Source organism: Melozone crissalis, unplaced genomic scaffold, assembly GCF_028551555.1.
Source record: "Melozone crissalis strain CALT ecotype California unplaced genomic scaffold, PUWL_Pcris_2 ptg000029l_1, whole genome shotgun sequence".
NCBI lineage: Eukaryota > Metazoa > Chordata > Aves > Passeriformes > Passerellidae > Melozone > Melozone crissalis.
Genome location: NW_026535807.1, coordinates 9,946,551 through 9,965,372, shown reverse-complemented (window position 1 = coordinate 9,965,372; position 18,822 = coordinate 9,946,551). Strand labels below are relative to the sequence as shown.

Sequence of the window (18,822 nt, the reverse complement as noted above, 5' to 3'; positions counted from 1 at the left end):
ACTACATTTTCCAAGATGTACCCAGCACTATAATGTACCCAGCACTATAGTTTCCAAGATTGGGAACTAATTCCACCTTGACCAAAGAGCCAGAGCATTAATGCACTCATTATCCACTCATACTACTCACCACAGATCTACCACATTCCCATGGTAACCCAAACTGAGGGCAATTTTATTCTTTCTTGCTTCTCTAGAAAATAATAAAAAGATTGGTTGAAGAAAATGTACCTTGTTCTATCTTGAAATGTACAAATCACATACAGAATCAAACCCAGAAAAAAAAAAAAAAGGCTGTATGTTGTTTTCAACACTTATCTCAGAAACACATCTTTCAACATTTACATAATAGTTAATCACGGATTCCACGAAGCTTGAGTGATGCTGCAAGTGTAACATTAGTTGTAATTGCTCCATGCATATTCATGAAACTAAACGAAGACACGTTTAACATGTACAAATGATGAGCAGCATTAGTAGTCACTAATACAGGCTGCTGCAGCTTGGGAAGGTGGATGCACATTCCAAAGCAGAGCTGGAATGAGAAGAGGTGCCCCTCAACCCCTCCTGTGTGCAGACTATAATGGCACAGGGCAGAAAGATGTGAGGGCAGGGTTAGGAAGCAGAGCTAAACTCACAGAGTTGGGTTACAAGCCATACCTAAGGCGAGCAATGCAGTGGTCCAGGTTGTTAGAGATCTCCATCAGCCACCCCTGCTTGTGGCGTTTCAGAAGTGCTGCTTCATCAACCTAAGAGAAACAGCAGAGACCTTAAAACTCCTGTTTCCCCCATGCAGTCATTTTTACCTTTAGTTCTTCAATGATCCTGCAGAAAAAAGTAACAAAAAATAAAGGTAATAGCCCTACTATTACCTAGAGTTATACATATATATAGTAAAGATACAGATTATATATATAACTATTGTTCAAATGCTTATTTTTCACCTCTGATTTTTTTAAGCTTTCTGTTCTCTTTCACTCCAGGCTCAAAGCAAGAAATAGAATTTTTTGATACATCACTTCCCAAAATATTTTATGAATCTAAATTTATCATTGAAATTGTATAAGAGCTAATATAAGTATTAAGTATTTCTATTGTTTCTTTTCACGATTATGTTAAAAGGCAAAAATGTTTCAAATTTATTTTTAAACTCTGGCTATTTTTTGTGTAAATAATATTTTTTAATAATTAAGAAACTATTTTCATTGGTCAGGCCAAAGAGAAATTGCTGCCAGGCTGCCCAAGATGAAGCTATGGTTTGCTGAATAAAATTAACCCTCACTTTTGTTCTTGGACTGCTGGTTGAAAACCTCAACCAAATATGGAAAGAAAAGAGGAAAGCATTTTCCTGTCCCAGCTGCCTAATGCTGCTGAAAAATAGCACAGAGCAAAACAAAACTGTGTCTTTAATTCCCTCTTGCTTGAACTTTGAAGTTCCAAACAAGCTCAATCCCAAATCTGTGCTCTCTCCAGGGCTCAGCTCCTGTGTGTGCCAGTGTGTACATGCCTAAGGGACAGCTGGATAAAAATATAAATGGATGGACAAACGATGGAGGCTTCAATATACAAGCTTGCACATCATTAATACATTTATAATGAGCTATCAGTGGCATAAGGCAAAAGGCAAAATTAATTTAAACCATATTCTGTGGTAGCAACAGATTTAAATCCCCCCCCAGTGATGTGTGTGCACGAGAACACATGACCTGAGCATCTTCTAGTATTTCATTAAAGCATTTTTTCACTTCTCTATAATCTTCCCTCATAATTTTAATTCTTTCTCATTAAGAAGGTATTTATATGTAAATTAAATAAATTCTGTATTCAGGAGTTGCTTGAACACCAGGAAACCTTTTCTTTCCCAATTATTCTTAGTATGGGACACCATCCATCATTTTTCACATCAGTAATGAAGACTATCCTTCCCAAACCCCAGATTATGATAATAACAGTGTCACTGCCAATGGAATTATTCAATAAAGTCAGATGCTATGGGGGACAGCTTCTTCTGAGATATTTAAATCAGCACAGGAGGAAAAATATTAAGTGGTCTGTATGAATTACAGGAATTGGGTTCATTTAAATCCCCACATAATACAGATCAGATCTATTTAAATGCTACCACATCCTAAATATTTTACTTTAGTTCCTTCTGACATTCCTAGTCTTTCACAGACTGGTAGGATCAAGAAAACTCACTTCCTTTGAACTACACTTTCAAAAATATGCTCATTTTTGGATCAGCATCTCAGTAATTTAAAAATTGCGTGGATAGGATGAGCTAATGCTGCCTCCAGTGTAATCCTAGAGAGCCCAGTGCAGCTCAGAGGAGATATCTGGCCCTCCACACCATTATTTAACAAAATTACAATCAGCTTCCTGTCAAGCAGGAGAGGTAAAATACTTGCAGCACTAATCCCTTCTGTCAGGACTTCGGAAGCCCTGGCTGACACATCTCTTGCACAATTCAATGTCATTTGCATAAATAGTTCCTTAAATAAATAATATGTACATATATATAGCTATCCACATGTGCTCCTGAGACTCATTTCCGACAAGGATCATCTCACAGGAGATAAAAACCAGGCAAAATTCAGTCTCCTGAACAAAATCATCTGCAGCCATAGAGATGAAAAGGACAAAGGATGGCTGTGAATGGCATTCACTGAAATCTTGCCTTTGTATTCCAGCATTTGAAAAACCAGGATGACAAAAGTCTGAATAAAGATAATTTATTTGTTATTAACTTAGTCAATAGTAAATTGAATACATTTATTTTATCTGCAGGGAGTACCTGATGAGATCTCAAAGATGCAAACCCAAGTGCTAACAAAACCACCTTTGCACCCTTACTGTAAAGCTGATGAAGCCCAAGCTTTCCATGAAAGACCTGAGGCAGCCAGAGCAGCCAGGGTTACTGCACATGATGTGGGCAGTCTGACCCACTGTGTTTTGAAGTTTAATTGTAACTAAAATAGGTCAGATTGTGATATTCTTATCCTTTGCACTGCAATGTGACATGCCCACAGCAGAGGTGTCCCAGCTAACTGGCTATAAATGACTTTAGCTGAGAAAGCCAAGCTCCCACTCCAAATGTTCAAATGGCTCCTCTGACACCATCATTCTGCATCATTTGTGAAGCAATTTTAAATCCATATCTTCACAGTCTGATCCAATGAATGAATGAATAGAGTGTGGAAAAGCAGTGAAAAATGTTCAGGAATGGAAAAAAGAGACATAGCTTCGAAAATAGACTATTTTCTGAGTTTGGTTTGCCAGGGTTACTTCAGGAATCTGTCAGATCAGAAGAATGGGAAGACAGAAGGACAGTGGCACTGCTCTCACCTCTGCAATGATGCCCACACAGCCAGCAATGACTGCAGCCTTGGCCTGGGCCCCACTCATCCCTCCAAGGCCAGAGGTGACAAACACCTTCCCAGACAGGTCCTCTGCCCTCAGGTACCGCCGGCCTGCGTTCAGCACTGTGAGCTGCACACAACAAACACAGCATCACCAGCAGCCCTGGCATTTTAGCAGCTTCTGTCCCTTCAGCAAACAGACTTTGAAACTCTGGGGTCATCACTTTAATCCTTGAAGAAGGAAATATGTTTCAAAATGGTGTTGTGAACCATCTGTCCACATTATGCTTATTTCTCTCATCATGAAATAAAATAATCAGTGGTTCCCAACATGCTGCTCTTGCAATAGAGAGACTTAAGGGTGTCTGCAAAGGACAGCTAGGAAAAACAGCCAAGAAAATGTTTTTATATAACACATATATAAAACACATATATCAATTCATACTTCACATATTGTAGCTGAATATGAGCTCAGATTGAGACCTTGATTGCAAATCCCTTCAAGTCTGTGTTCTGAATAAGACATATCTAAGTGAAAAATAATTAATTTTTTGTGGAGTGGACAGTGAGAATTTGTTTAGTAGCCAGAAGTTCCTCTCACAGTAATCCAACCCACTCCCACAGCCAGCCACCAGGGGAGGAATCCTCCTCCAAGAGTGCTGCCAGAGCTTTCCCCAGCTCCTTACCACGGTGCCATGGACAATTCCCTGAGGCCCAATGTAGCAGTAGCTCCCTGCAGTCATCTGGCCATACCTGGGCACAGCAAGGAACACAGTGACACCACACACTGCTCAGCCTGGAGTGGCACTTGGCCACTTGTGTTTCCAGTACAACACAAAACCCTCTGTGCTTCACTTTGTTGTTAAAGGTCTTCTGTTACCAAATTCTCAACTTAAGAATTTTACCATTAGCAATGCATCAACATATTTTTGGAAGAGTGTTTAGCTCATAAATTGAGTTCAAAAAAATACATGGATCAAAACCCGAGTATAAACTTATCTTGGTGTTCAAACAGTGACTGGGACCAAAGGACACTTTTTCACCTCACTGGAATCTGTGTCATTAGGTTTCAATGCACTCCTGCCTCTCAGACACAGGAACACTGTGGAAGCTTTTAACCCAGAAGGGTTGACCACATTCGTACTAAATTCCCAGAGAAGTGGGACAGCTCTTTGGCTGTTTTAATTTATTCTCTCCTTGGGCCACAAAAGAAGGATAATCTTGTGCTCATCAACAGTAGAAGAGTACATAAAAATCACTAAAAAATGATCACTTTCTACTTCAAAGTTTCATTTAGCATGAAAGAAAGTTTTATAACTTGTGTTTTCCATAGACTGCAAAACAACCACTGAAAATTAGAACTAGCAAGTGCCTTAAGTGGGTTATAATTAAGTCTTTAGGCTATTGTTCAGCCAAGTCTCACACATAAACCCAATATTAATTCTTAACAGACCTCAATTACATCCTTATAAATGTGGCTGAACATAACTCAAACTCTGAAGTAATTCCATTTAAGTGTGCATTAATGCTTTGCAGCATCAGTACTTCATGCAACACACTTGAAATGCATTGCCACTGGAAATTTTAACCAGTCACTGCTTGATGTCTGAATTGTATTTTAGTCAAGTATTTGATAGATTTTAATAGTGAGCTATCTTCTTACATTGTCACACCCAAAGCAAACATCTTCTCATATTCATCTCTGGAGGAGTAGTTGGGAATAACCTAAGAAAACAACCAGAATAAAATCCACATAAGCAAATTAGAGATTTAGGCAGGTCTTTTAAACAGCCTAAATTTCTTTAACTATTTCTGTAGCTATTACATAAGCAGAAAAACATTAGAAACAGGAGGAGTAATCCAGGTGTTTTATTTCATGTATTCTAGCATTAGAAAAAAAGACGTCCAGTCTTCCTAGCACTGTGATTGCCACACAAGTTTTAAGGAGAGCAGTTCCCCAGCCACAAAACCAACCTGCAGGGGAATGGATATTGAATGGCTCAGGAGACTGGCAAGGAACCAGCATTTCCACTTGGCCACCCTGCCTTTCAAACAAAGCAGTCCAGATATCTGAGCCTCTGATTAATAACCATGTTTGCTTACTGAGGGCTTTTAAACCTCCCAAAGTTAGCATAGATGAACTGTTTGGGGCAAGGAAGTGTCTCAGACTCAGTCAGAACAGAGGTTTTCTAAAGAGGAGGAGGCTGTTCCCTCCATCACTGAAGATCAGCACCCGTGAGGTGACAGCAGCTGTGCTGGAAAAAATGCTGCAGAATTTGGACCCCAGATTCTCCTGTGTGTTGCAGTAAAATTCAGACAGCATAAATCATATTTTAACTCAGCTAACACTTGAAAATGAAACAGAATATGGGGGAAAAGAAGACAAGATGCCAATACCCACCATGCCATTGGTAATGATTAAACGAGGAGCACGCTGGTGGCTGGGGAAGAGCCCCAGGGGATGCCCACTGTACATCACCAGTGTCTGCTCTTCTGTCATCTCTGACAAATACTGCATCACCAACCAGAACTGAAAGGAAAAGCAAGGAAGAGAGGAACTTTGCATGGTACATTTCCTGTTTTTTGTGAAACTGCTCATCTTGGAGAGTGAAGGCAGCAATAGAGATAACGAGGTGCATTCACATATGGAATAACAGAGCTCTCAACACATTCTTGCTTTCAATAAAGTCCTTTAAGGGATATCACTCACCAGGAAACACAAATCATCAACTAACACAAGTCTGAATAAGTTCCAGAATAATTTCTCCAGTACAAACCCCAGATATCCTTCACTTTTAAAGCCACTCTAATTTTATCTTGAGATTAACCACTTGTATTTGGCACTTTTCTGGCAATCTTTCCAAAGCCAAACACTGCAAAATTTTCCCTATAGAAGTGATTAAACACTCATGCTTATTGTTGATCCTAATCTGAAATTCAGCATGTTCTAGTGCAATAAATGGTTTTTATAATGTGCACTTCAAAATTAAATAGCTTTTCTTCTCAAGGGAAAAAAAACCCAGCTTTCATTATGAACACAGAGGAAAATCCAGGATGCATCCTGGAATACACAAATGTATTTCAGCCTTGTCTGCATAATTCAATAGTTACTCTTGATTAATGCCAAAATGCACACTTTGACCATCTAATTTGGCTTTAAATTGAACTGCAATCCATCATGTCTATGACAAAGCCATTAAACTCCACAGTACCTCTAGTATGTGTCAGCTAGGCCTGTGAGAAACATCCCTGTGCAATTTTGGAATTCAATAATTACTTGAAACTAGAATTTCTGTAGGGACATAAAATTTTGAGGGGAAAACCCCCCCCCCGCCCAGAACTGCTGATCAAACAGGCAGCAATATCAGTGACAACTAAGCACGGGCACTTCATCTCTGAGGCTGTGATCAGAATTAAAAATGGCATAGATTTTAAGCCAGTCCCTTCTAATGCAGCCAATTCCCCAAGCTGCAGGTTCAGTTGAACTGAAAAGAATGAGTCAAGTTACTGTCTTGCTTTTTATGGTTTAGTTTATGAAAAATGTTGAATAATTGAATTCATGTCATAGGACCAAACAGGTGCTGAACTCTCAACTCCCCAGCAGTCTGGGAAAAACATCCTAATAAAACTAGAAGCTGTAAGATAAATGGGTCTTTTGGCATTGAAAGGCATAGCTAGCAAGGAGGAAGACCTGTTAAGTTAGCTCTGGACATAATTCTTTCATTTGAAATTATCCAGAAGAAAGCACAGGTCTGAATGGATGATATAAACCAAACTGAACCTTTTTACTGTGAGTTTTGCAATGTTAGGATTTTAAAATTTTTTTAGTGCTATTTTCAAGCACAAACAGAATAAAATGTTCTTTGGTAACTGAATCATTCATGTGATTGCTACGCTAAGTAAACAAAAATAAAAAGGTTTTGTTTTCTCTCCTGTGGAACAACTACAAGTCATAGGACTGGCTTGGATGAGAAAAAGAGAAAATAACATTTCTGACTTTGGCAGCACTTCTACCTCACCTTGCAGCCCAGCAGCTGCCTAAGGATTGTCAGATCAATAAAGGCCAATATACAAACTGCTGGCACTGCTCACCTCAGAAATGCTGTAACACTCATAGGTAACAGGCCATAGTTAACTGGCATTTACTAATTAAGGCACAGAATAAAGAAATGGTGAGCATTGCCATGGTGCCTCTCTTTGAAACAGAAAGGCAGAACAGTTTTGCCTCTAAATCTACCTAAGGCTTCCATTTAACTTCCAGATTAAATTTACCAGATTAGGAAACTGAAACATGAATTTTCCTTTAACCACAAATGAGAAATCCCAGACTGGGGAGAAATCCCAGGTCACTCAGCCCCATGGCAAACTGAGGAATCCATTCCTCTCCCCAAGCTAGGAACTTCATTCACACATTAGTTTTGCTTGGGCTCTTTTATAATCAAGAGGCCAGATTCAGATAAAGCCTCAGAAAGGTGCATATGTGATTCTTTATGACAGAAGCTGCCTTCCTAGGCCAGCTTTTGCCAATTCCAGTCAGAATTCAAGACCTTCCCAGCCTCCAGGAGCGATGCTGCTCTCTAGGGGGATGTAAATTCCTACCTGTGCTGATTCTGACCTGCATTGCAAACAGAACTCTAAATATGTTGCTGATTTCAAAGATCTCCTCAAAATGTTTTCTCATATGCATTTTGCAACACTTAGAATAAAGTGAGTTTATTTATTGACCTTTTTTAATATAAGAGAACAGAGATTATACAAACACAATTTAAAACATTCTCTGATTTTAGAGAGGCTTTTAACCAGGCTTTTTTTCTTAGAAGGTAAAGGTTAATATCCATAGTTAAGTGCAGCATGAACTAGAACAAATGTTAACAGCTAATCTGATTTACTTGGAAAATGACTCAGAATGGCACATTCTTCAATCAAAGCCTTTTTCTTATTCCACTACTTGTGAAAAATGTTGCAAAAGTACCACAAGACAGAGGATACATTTTTTTTTTTCTAGATTTAGACTCTAAAATTATCTGTGCTAAATACTCAGGCCTGTACATGTGCATCAAAGAAAGACAAAGAACTGGCCTTTTATCATCCTACACAGCTCTGTGTTTATGGTGTCATGGTTGGATTTCTGTTGGGCTGTCTGTGCTCTCCTTGCTAAATAAAGCTCCCTCCATCTACACAGTTCATAACTGAGCATTCCCCTTTCCAAACAGGATGTTTTGGAGTATTTTAAGGCAACAACTGCCAAGAATGATCCCAAGCTGCCTGAGCAGAATGTGTGTGGGGGAGGGTGGAACTGGCTCTGTGAATTGCAAACCCAGCATTGTCCTACCTGTGCCCAGTTGCTGAAGACCTGCCCATTTCCTCCATAAGTGACCAGCTCCTGAGGAAACTAAAAAAGGCAATTCAACATTAAGGCAAGCACTTTTCTCAAACCTTTTACTGTATCTCTGAGCTATTTTTGCCAACCCAGTAATAAATCTTTTCTAGAGGTTATTGCATCAAAAATCTCTATGTTCTTGAAATCAGGAATTAACATTGTAAAAGTGGTAAGAATAAAAAATGTTATTTTTCAAAATTAAGTGTTTGTTACTGTAACACTGTCACTGGAATGAGCTTCCAAAGATACAGGAAGCATCAGCACTAATTTTTCAACATAAATTGTAGAAGCAATGTGCCAAGACCTGAGCTGTATCTCTCAGGCAGTGACCAAGCTCCTGTATACAGTGCCTGTATATGTAAATTTTTCAGTATTTATGTGAGAACACATACAGGAAATATTTTGCCCATTTTCTGCTGCCTGTGAATCCAGATTCCTGTTACTGTATCTTACCTGAGCCACAGAGGGATCCAGGTTATTCATGATCATCAGCATGATGGCAGCAGCTGATTTGGTCTTGCAAGGGTATTCTCCTATGGGGTAAGCTCTAAAAGGGCAGGCACAAAAATTTAGAAGAAAAACTCCAGTTCACAACAGCAACCAGAACAACACACCCCACTCAAATATCTCTGCATGCCAAGGATACTCAGACTTGTCTGGGTTGCAGGCTTTTATTCAGGGGGGAAGAGTAAAGAAAAAATGCACAGATATGAAGTTACATATGGACCTTAACAGGCAAATCAGGTTTTAACTATTATCAGAACTAAGCAAAACCAATAAATTGCATTAAGCTTATCATTTGCTGAATTATTTAATCACAATTGATTAATGTGGTGACGAAGAATGCCCATTCCCTTTAACTGAATTTTTTTCAGGGGTAGTGGAAGTGGCCTCTGCAACAGCTGCCAGGCCAAGCAGCCAAGCCCTGCACTGCCAAGGAAAGCAGCACCACTGGAAGTTGCCTTCAGGCTCATCCACCCTTGCTATTTAAGATTGTATCTAAGAAAAAAACCCACTCAGCTTGAGTTTCAGACTCCAAGAAACTCTCAAAAACTGAACTAGTTAGGAGAAATATGGACCTTTTCACTAAAATGCACTTCATCCACAAGCTGAGAGGTGAGGCATGGGAAACAGCCTCAGAGTTACCCCAGCTCAGGTGGCCTGGCACTGATGTCCTTAATGCACCTGCTGTGGTCATGTCATTGTTATCTTCTCCTCCTCCATCTGTTTGTGTATAAAATTGCTCTAAAACTCCTACTCTTGGATTTATGCTGTAGCTGTTTAGGGCAGGGACAGTTCCTCTGCTGTGTCTGCACAAGTTTTAGTACAACTGTGCTGAGGCCTCTAAGGAATGACACCTGAAGGAAGTAGAACCCCTGATCAAGAGTTTTAGTCCTTCCTTTTCTGTAAGCAACACCACCATTAGCAAGGCTGAAAATTCCTAAAGAGGGACAGGATCTTTTGTCATGGTTTCTAAATTATCTTCCTTTTATTGGACCTTGGATCTTCAATGGCTGGACCCTTGCTTTGTGCAGGGAAAGTTACACTGGAAAGGTCAGGCTGAAGTGTGCCAATGACAAAAATATTTGGGCATCCACTGTCCAGCTCATGAGCCAAGATCTGGAATGCATATTCCACAGATTCAGCAAATGGGCTCCTCCCATGATCCCATGCACTTTATCCTGGCTTTTTACATCAGGGTACTAAAACAAATGCCTTGTAGTCACTGCCAAACCAGGAGGGAAAGCCTTTGAGTTTTTCCACAATGCTTTTTTTATTAAAGATTTCTGCTGTTCTAAACTTGATAAAAGAGCATTTCTGTGGAATGATACCAATTCATCAAGAGGAGATATTTACACATAATATTGCTCAGAGCATAAGAAACCCAACATCAGTTGAGTGCTCTGGCATAGGAACATGACTTAAATGGAGCCATGGTCCCTGGGACATACAAAACAAAATCAAATACTTTCAGACTACAGAGATCAAAAGGCATTTTCTCATAGTGAGACTACAACAATCTATTAGAAAACAATCAATGAAATGATCACAAAATAAAAAAATACTTGAAGTTGTCAAAGGATCAGTGATGCCAGTGATGGAAACAAGCTGCTGGACTGTTTCATCCAAGTCTACTCGGAAGGTGTCACCATCTGTAGTTTAGTACAGGGTCCTCTGAAGTCTAGCCCTGCAAAAACTTTCAGATAGTCTTCTATTTCTCCACTCCTTAGCTATTCTGCAAGAGCTCACCCCAGGCTAAAATGAACAGCATAGAAACATGGTTGTCTGTGGAAATCAGAGTGCTTTCTATTGCTTTACTCAGATTTCTCTATGGACATTAACCAGGCCCCTGCTGATGCAAAAAGGAATCTATCAGTCTAAAAAAAGCAGCTAGCCCCTGGCAGCCCTCACTAAATCTGTTCTGCTTCACAAACATTAGACCCAGCAGCCCTAGAATGAAGTGATGGTCCAAGACCAACAGGCACAGCTTATTACACACCAGGGTCACCTAAAGGTCCCAATGGAAAAAATGCACTGCCTTCCTTTTCAAGCCCAGAGAGCTTCCTCTGCTCTGACAGCATGCTCAACCAACCAGCCACTCACCTGGTCTCACTTCTTGGTTCAGCTGGGACTGGCACCAGCTCAGAACTATTCAAGTTTGCTGTCAAGGTTGTCATTGGAGGTCTCTGAGTAATGACTGGCCCCTGGAAACCAAGCCCTGCCATGGGGCAGAGCGTTTGGGATCCCTGTGTGGGGCAAAGCTGGGTTGCCACACAGAGAGCCAGGCTCAGTCCTTTGTGCTGACTGAGCTCTCCAGCAGTGACACTGCCCAGACCCACCACAGCCTATCCAGAGGGGAACACTCTGCTTCCCTCTCTGTCCCATGGAGCATCCCAAAACACACAGTAACCCTCCCTGGAAACGAAATCACTGCAGTACACAGAATATCCAAATTATCAGAAGATAAGCTTCATTATTACATTATGAAAACTTCTACAAGAGGTAAATTAGGATGCATCAAGGCCACTCTAAAGGTCAGTTCCACTGGTGAAGGCTGGCAAGCAAATGGCAGCTGAATACAATGTGAACCATCCTTACCTCATCTCAATATCTGGGCAGAACCTGTACATGTAGATGTGGCCATACAGCCTGAGCTCCTCAGCAAATTCCGGCGCCAGCTTCTTCTGGATTTCAGGTGGGAAATATCGCAAGGCATTGCGCAGGGCCAGCTGCCAAAAAACACACACACACAAAAAAACAAGGGAGAAAACCAGAGGTATAAGAGAAATGGAGGTAAGTGGGTGGCCCTGAACTTTAACCAGACCCAGCTGGAAGCCTGCCTAAGCTGTTGCAAGGACAATGCAATGCAAAAGGCTAAGCTCACACCAGGGGAGCTTCAGTCCTGCTTCCCTATTGAAGTGCTTCTACCTGCCTCTTTCCTGGTAGGTTCAATTAGGGTAAATGTGTGACCATCCCCTTCCCACCTGCCTCCCCAAACCTGCATGGAGAGACCTTGGGGATTTTGTGAGTAGTGCTCAATCTTATCCATATATAATATATTATTATCACAGACAAACTCTCTCTCACAGTGCCGTGGCACTGGAATACCAAGCAAACATTGTTCAGAAATCCTTAAAACTAAATCCCTAAACTCCAACACACTGAAGATCCTACAGTACTTTCCATTCAAAACAGGACCTTAGCCCAGAGTTATGTGACATACTCCCAGATGAAGATGTTCCTGGGCTAAGTTTTATTGCAGATTCATTCCATTTAGCATCCTAATGTATTGCAGAGGGTGTTGGGTTCCATTATTTTATTGATGTTAGATGTATCACTTCCAAATTAGCTAAAGTGATTACCAGGCACTCAGCTAAATCCTGCAGATGACACTACGTGGCTCACACTCCCTATTGCCTTCAAAGACATTAGCCATGGTTTGCAAAGTACAATATGTCCTTTTGCATGGAAGAACCCATAAATAAATCATTATCTTTAGTAACAGCCTGTTAAGGCATGTCTCTGTATTCTGTGTTTCACTTGATTGAAACCATAATGAGAACAAAGATTTTTGTCATCTTTAAATAACCAGTTTCATGCAAAGATCTTATAAGTTCCCTGGCAAATGGCAACACCATCCAAAGGACTTTTACATGAAAAGATTCTCAAATCATATGGAATTTCATATCTTCCTTTGGCTGATTTTTTAATGGCTGTGGAAAGGATAGAGATCAAGTTTGCTTCTACAAATTAGAATTGCCATTCCACACAGAGAATGATGAGGGGGGAAAATCTATTTACCAGATGAGAAAATTCAAATTCCATCTTCTAATATCACTTCATTCTTCTCCAGGTAGATAAGCAGTGATTTTCAAGGGTGTGCTATTAATAAACACAAACATCCCACCTATATCCACACAATGACAAAATTCATGGGGATTTCCAAAGTCAGTCTCAGAGGTGAGCAGTCATCACAGGGGGTTCTAGAGATGAGAAATTTCTAAAGCAAAAATAAAATCACCTGCACCCCTAAAACAAACAAAACGAAGAGGCACACATTGGTATTTTGGCTGCCTTTGAGAGCTACAGAGAACTGCAAGGCTTCCATTGTGGCAAGGATCACCCACAGTCTTTGATCAATATATTATTTGCATTAAAATGAATCTGATGGGCAAATATTTTTTTCTCACCATTTAATTCAAGCAAGAAAAATCTGTTTTGATTTTCAAACAAATTCACTTAGACTGAGCCTCTATCCTATTAATGCTACACATTATCAGAAGTCTGAATTTTGATGATGCAAACATTAATGAAACATGAACTTGAATGTAACATGAAATGTGGGAAAGGCACCTTGCACAGACAATAGAGGTCTTATAAAAGAGGATTAAGACTATGGCTTGTTTAACTGAACAGAATAAAGGTGATATTTGATTGCTGTCTCAATGCAGAATAAATGACAAAGCAAGAAGAAGCTTCAGGGAAATGCTGGAAAGAAATAAATTGCTGTGAATTACCTGTAAAAAATGTAGTCTCAAAATTAGAAGAATTTAAATGTAAGGTATTGTGAAACAATGTCTCAATAAAAGAGCCAGGGTGCTCAAAATTGCTTAGATGAAACCTGACTGCTTTATGAAAGGGCAATGGCCATGTGCATTGGGAAAAATTTTACATATTCATTATTGACAAATAAATGGAGTAATCTGAGAAAGACACTCAAGGAGGAAATTCAAATAGGCTGATCATTATGCTTTTGTGGGAAGACAATATATTTCATTAAAGCACAATAAAAAGCCATTATCCTAGCCTTTTATAAGGATTTATTTACCTCTGACACATCGTATTCAGAATACTTTTTGCATTTCATAATTAGGTGTTCTTCCTTTTCATAACTTCCATTGACAGAAGCTTAAGCTGCACACGCTCAGTACCTCTGAAAAAGCAGGTCCAGAGTTCACTGGTGTCAAAAATATTATTCGCAGTTATAATCCTGAGTTTCATAGGCTGTTTTAGAAAATTATCTGCTCTGAATTTGCTGAGTTACTGATTTAATTCAACTCTGTGCAATGTAAGCAAATGAAAAGTCTTTCTCTTAAATCTGCCAGCTGGATTTAGCATTTGGTTCTTGTGTTTAAGCTATAATCACTATTAAGGTGTCTTTTTTTTATATAGTCCCTAGAATTTTTAAATTATAACAAGATTCTACTGCTATTTAATCAAGATTTGGACCTCTCAATGCTAAAATATAATCAAGACAGCCCATGTAATCCAATCAATCAGCTGCGAATTTCTTTGCTGGGGTATTCTCTTGAGAAATCAAGTAAACCAGCCTGTTTGTTAATTGGTGTTTGTTGAGGAGCCAGAAGGAAGCCTCTTCAGAAGGAATGTCATTCATTTCCATTTTCTGAAATGGCTCATCAGGACTTCCAGTTTAAGACCCTTGAGACACTCAGGGTTGCAGTCTCTGTTTACTGAGGGAAAGGGGAGCACAAGGAGAGGAAGTGACTGGTTTAACTCCACAATTTCATCCTTAGTTCTGCCCCTTTTCCAGTGGGGATAGTGCTTCCCTCCCACCTGTAATCCTCTGCCTGGTGACATCCAGACCCAGGACCTTGGGTGGCACTATTCTCTAGCAGCAAGTAAGATTGTGTATTTTATCACTCTGCCTGATAGGTCCCAGTTTCAATCAGCTCAGCTGGGAAGTAAACGTGGAGATTTCTTACAGGTCATTGCCATAAATGGATGTGAAAGTTTAACCACGTTCTTTATCCCCCAGATGTCCCAAAACAGGAGCTAATACATCAGCCTGCCCAAATCACAGATAAACTCACTGAAGCAGCCTCAGTTCTGGCTGTGCAAAGAAATCCTAAAGGTCAGACATTCCATTTCTCCACCAGAAGGCTGAAGAACAGCTTCAGGTGCTGGATGAGGTTTCAGGCTCTGGTTTCCAGCTCCTCATCCCAAGATATGCCCAAGCAGGAGGCCCCAGCTGCTCCCCAAGCAGAGCCAGCACAGCCAGGGCAGACAACTCACCCACCTTGTGCTACCTGAGGGAGGAGAGCAGAGCAGAGCAGCCCAGGGATGGCAGCCAGGGCCCACCAGCACTGCTGGCCATCAGGCAAGAGCAGGCTGACCTGCAGGCCCAGGACCAAGCTGGAAATGCAAGGCAGGACCAGGTCTGGTGATGTCACCATGGAGAGATGGAGCACAGAGAGGTTCAGGGTGGGGTGTCAGCCCACAGGAGGAAGAGCAGACCCAGGAGGGCCATGGCTGAGTACAGGGACACCCTGAACCAAACCAAAGACATCTCCAGCATAGCTGAGACTGCCTCCCAGGCCTCAGCCTAAATGGAGCCCCTGAGCCTATGGGCAGAAGGTGTGGGAGGAGGCCTCAGGAGAGGCTCATCAGGGCCATCAAGGCCATTACTGACCTCATGCTGCCCCAGAAACACAGGATCCTGCAATCAGGGCAGAGAGGATCCTGCTGGGGGGATCAGCAGGAGGACTGTAGCATGACTTGGCTCTGAGATCGATAAGGGAATTCTTGTCTGGATAAAGCCATCCCATTTTTCCTGATCCCTAGCAACACAGAGAAGTGCCCATTGCTCCCAATTTGCTCCAGCTTTATTGGAACATCAGTGAATACAAAGCATGCAACACCCTTGTCCTGCAAAGCAAACACCACACCTAGATTTTAAGGGTAGTTTCTTTGAGGCATGTTTACATAAAGATACAGATGCTGAGAAACAGAAAGCTAGGGTTTCCTGAGCTGTGGAGGGAGGGAAAAAGAGAGGATGTGGCTGTTTCAGGCCTCAGGCAAAGAATGCTGAAGGAAGAGAATTCAGGAAACATATAATCAGAATCAGTTCTGAGATATGGCTCAATTTATCCAAGAAGATTAAAGCTGGTATGATAGGAAGAATTAGATACTTCTTCAGCAAGTCCCAAAACACACAGTTCTTTATAAATCTCACTTACAGGATTTCTGTTATAACCACAAAAGGAGGCCCAAGAAAATAAAACATTGGCAGTGGTAAGGTTTATTATTGTAACAAGAAGTAAAACTGGAATGAAGGCATATGAAAAGATGAAGAAATCCAGAGGAAATCACCAGAGCATTATTAACTTCACTTCTGTCAAAGCTTCCCCTGAATATTTCAATTAGAAAGTGAACATGAAGCCATATATAAAGACAAGTCTTATAATATGTTCAGCATTACACACTGTCAACAACATCTGGAAGCCTGTCTCAAGATAACTTAAAAAAACCTTATAGACAGACAATCTTCCATCTACATGCTTTTCTAAGCATGGAACACTTTTTAAAAAAAAAGAGATTTGACTTTTCAGATATGAAAAAAATACCAGCTGAGTCTCTAATTCTCTTAAGAGTTTAAGGTGGAGGACTAACCATAAAGTAAATAATAAAGGAAGCTTTAAAACCTCTAATAGTCTAATGAAATGCCCAACTAGCATGACCTCTTATCATGTGCAGTAGGTAAAATGGAGAGATGAGAGATGGATGTTACACAGTCAGCTGGGGGCAGAAAACCAGTCTACTGCTCCAAACCGTAAAGGAGGCAGGAAATTATTCCAGTTTCTATAGAGGGAGGGAAGACCTTGTCATTGCCTTCCCCTCCACAGGTTAGAGGGCAAGGTTTGGTATCCTCTTGAGAGACATCATCTCCTGAAACTGGGACCCTTTCTGCTACATCAGACTTCTGGGGAAAGGGGATTTAGGAAAGGCAAGGAATAAAACAGAGATGATTGGCAATGTTCTGACATTCAGTGAAACTCACTCCCCACTCCTTCATCTTCACAGCCATCACCACAGCCGTTCTGCACACTTAGTAACCACATTTCCATGGGACTGAGCTGTCTCAGGCACAGGCAGGATGCCTCAGCCATGAATGCTCCTGACATTGAAGTAAATCCTTTTTCGATATCTCACAGCTGTTCCTCTTTCTACCCTTTGCCTGGACTCTCCTCTGTTTGTGGAAGTGACTTTGAAAGAATTTGACTGCTGATGCCAGTGGGGAACTCCCACGAAGGCAAGGAAGTTGTGTGCAAGTTGTTATTGGGGAGGCAACTTGTGTGCTCTGAGCAGAATGTTTCAGTGTAAGTGATGTTACATGTGATGAAGCACAGATTTCCAAGCTCAGGAACCCACCTTGTCCTCTCCCACACAAATTCCTAAGCATCTCCACCCATTGACCATTATTTTCTGCTGCTGATTTTTTTAGTCTTGAGCATGAAATAGTGCAATGATTATTTTGGTGTGTACGAAGACTATTTAAACAAAAAGAGAAAGGAAAATAATTACGCAACTAAAGACAAATCATTAACTCCCTACAAACTCACCTGAAACTCATGCTCAGACTTCTGTATAAAATAAATCATCTTTGGGGTTTTTATGCAAATATGTGTGGCTGCTACCATGATGCTGATTCATCACCTTTGATGTTTATTGTCTTGGAGGGGTTAGCTTTCACTCACATACACATGCAATGGTTTTACAACAGCATTCTAAATTTCACCTCTGAGAAACGATGCTGGATTGACAGCATTGAAGTCTAATGCTTCTTGTTTAGCCATTTAAAGTCATGGAAGGTGCTGTGCAGAAAATCTCCCTCATATCAACCCTGTTATTCTGGAGGAGGAAGGAAGGAAGCGAGCAGAAGGGCTTCCAGTCCTTTGTCCCATTACAGAGTGAATTATAACACCAAGGAAATACATTTGACACAAAAGTTAGCTTCCCATTCAGAAAACTATTTGAGGCAATTTGCTGCCCCAAGCTGCCTTTATCTGAAAGGAAGAGAAATGAGGCCCTGTGAAAGGCCATGTTACCTTTTTCTCCTGGGCAGTGAGATTGGGTGTTCTCACGGGTGCATGGGGTATTCCTTTTCTCCGACCTTTGTTTTCAGGCAGGGGGTTTAGAGGGAGGCCACGACAGATTTCCTTCAGGCTGGTCATAGCTGCTGAGCAAATAGGAGGAGGGAAGGCAAGGCAAACTGGAGAGGTATGAGGAAAGGTACAAGGAAGGGTGCAGGAAATCAAGATGCTGCACGATTCAAATGTGCCACCACTCCAGGGGGATCTCCAGGAGGACAGCCTGTCCTCTGGCTTTGGCAAGCAGGGCTGTCAGGCTGAGAGGGCAGGTGGCACAGGTGACACACCTCCCTGCTCTGTGCCATGCCATTGGCTCTTCCCTCCTCCCCCAAAATGAATGATTCACAGCTTGATTATTCTCTGGGTGCTTTGTCAATTGGTGCCGTGCTAAGGCACCAGAGAAAATTCAGTCACCTTCCAATTAACCTGATCCCCTCAATGTTCATGTGAAAGTCGTGGTCTGGAGCAGGAATATTGACTGAGACATCAAGAATTGTTAATTTATGTTGCTATAGCTTAGGAACTAATGAAAATTAGGGATTAACTGCTCAGTTAAGATAAGCATTCTCTGTTTGACACCCCTTGGTATGGGCACTTCCTCAGATCTCACCAATTCATCTTCTAGACAGCAGCAGTGGTCATCATAACAGCAAAATTTCCCCCTTAGGTGTTAGCTCCTCTCAGCTCACAGGCA

General features: G+C 41.0%; 1 protein-coding gene across 1 annotated transcript in view; it reads right to left on the bottom strand.

The window, feature by feature from the left end:
* UROC1 (urocanate hydratase 1) overlaps positions 1-18,212 on the bottom strand; it is a 35,883-nt gene extending 17,671 nt beyond the window's left edge. Inside the window, exons 1-10 of the mRNA XM_054281088.1 lie at positions 18,087-18,212; positions 11,839-11,969; positions 9,193-9,286; positions 8,692-8,751; positions 5,761-5,889; positions 5,023-5,084; positions 4,046-4,112; positions 3,346-3,489; positions 661-749; positions 131-193 (exon numbers count right to left, since the gene is read on the bottom strand). Of these exons, the coding sequence (XP_054137063.1) occupies positions 131-193; positions 661-749; positions 3,346-3,489; positions 4,046-4,112; positions 5,023-5,084; positions 5,761-5,889; positions 8,692-8,751; positions 9,193-9,286; positions 11,839-11,969; positions 18,087-18,212 (965 nt within the window). The remainder of the gene's footprint in view (positions 1-130; positions 194-660; positions 750-3,345; positions 3,490-4,045; positions 4,113-5,022; positions 5,085-5,760; positions 5,890-8,691; positions 8,752-9,192; positions 9,287-11,838; positions 11,970-18,086) is intronic.
* Between the last annotated feature and the right edge of the window lie 610 nt (positions 18,213-18,822).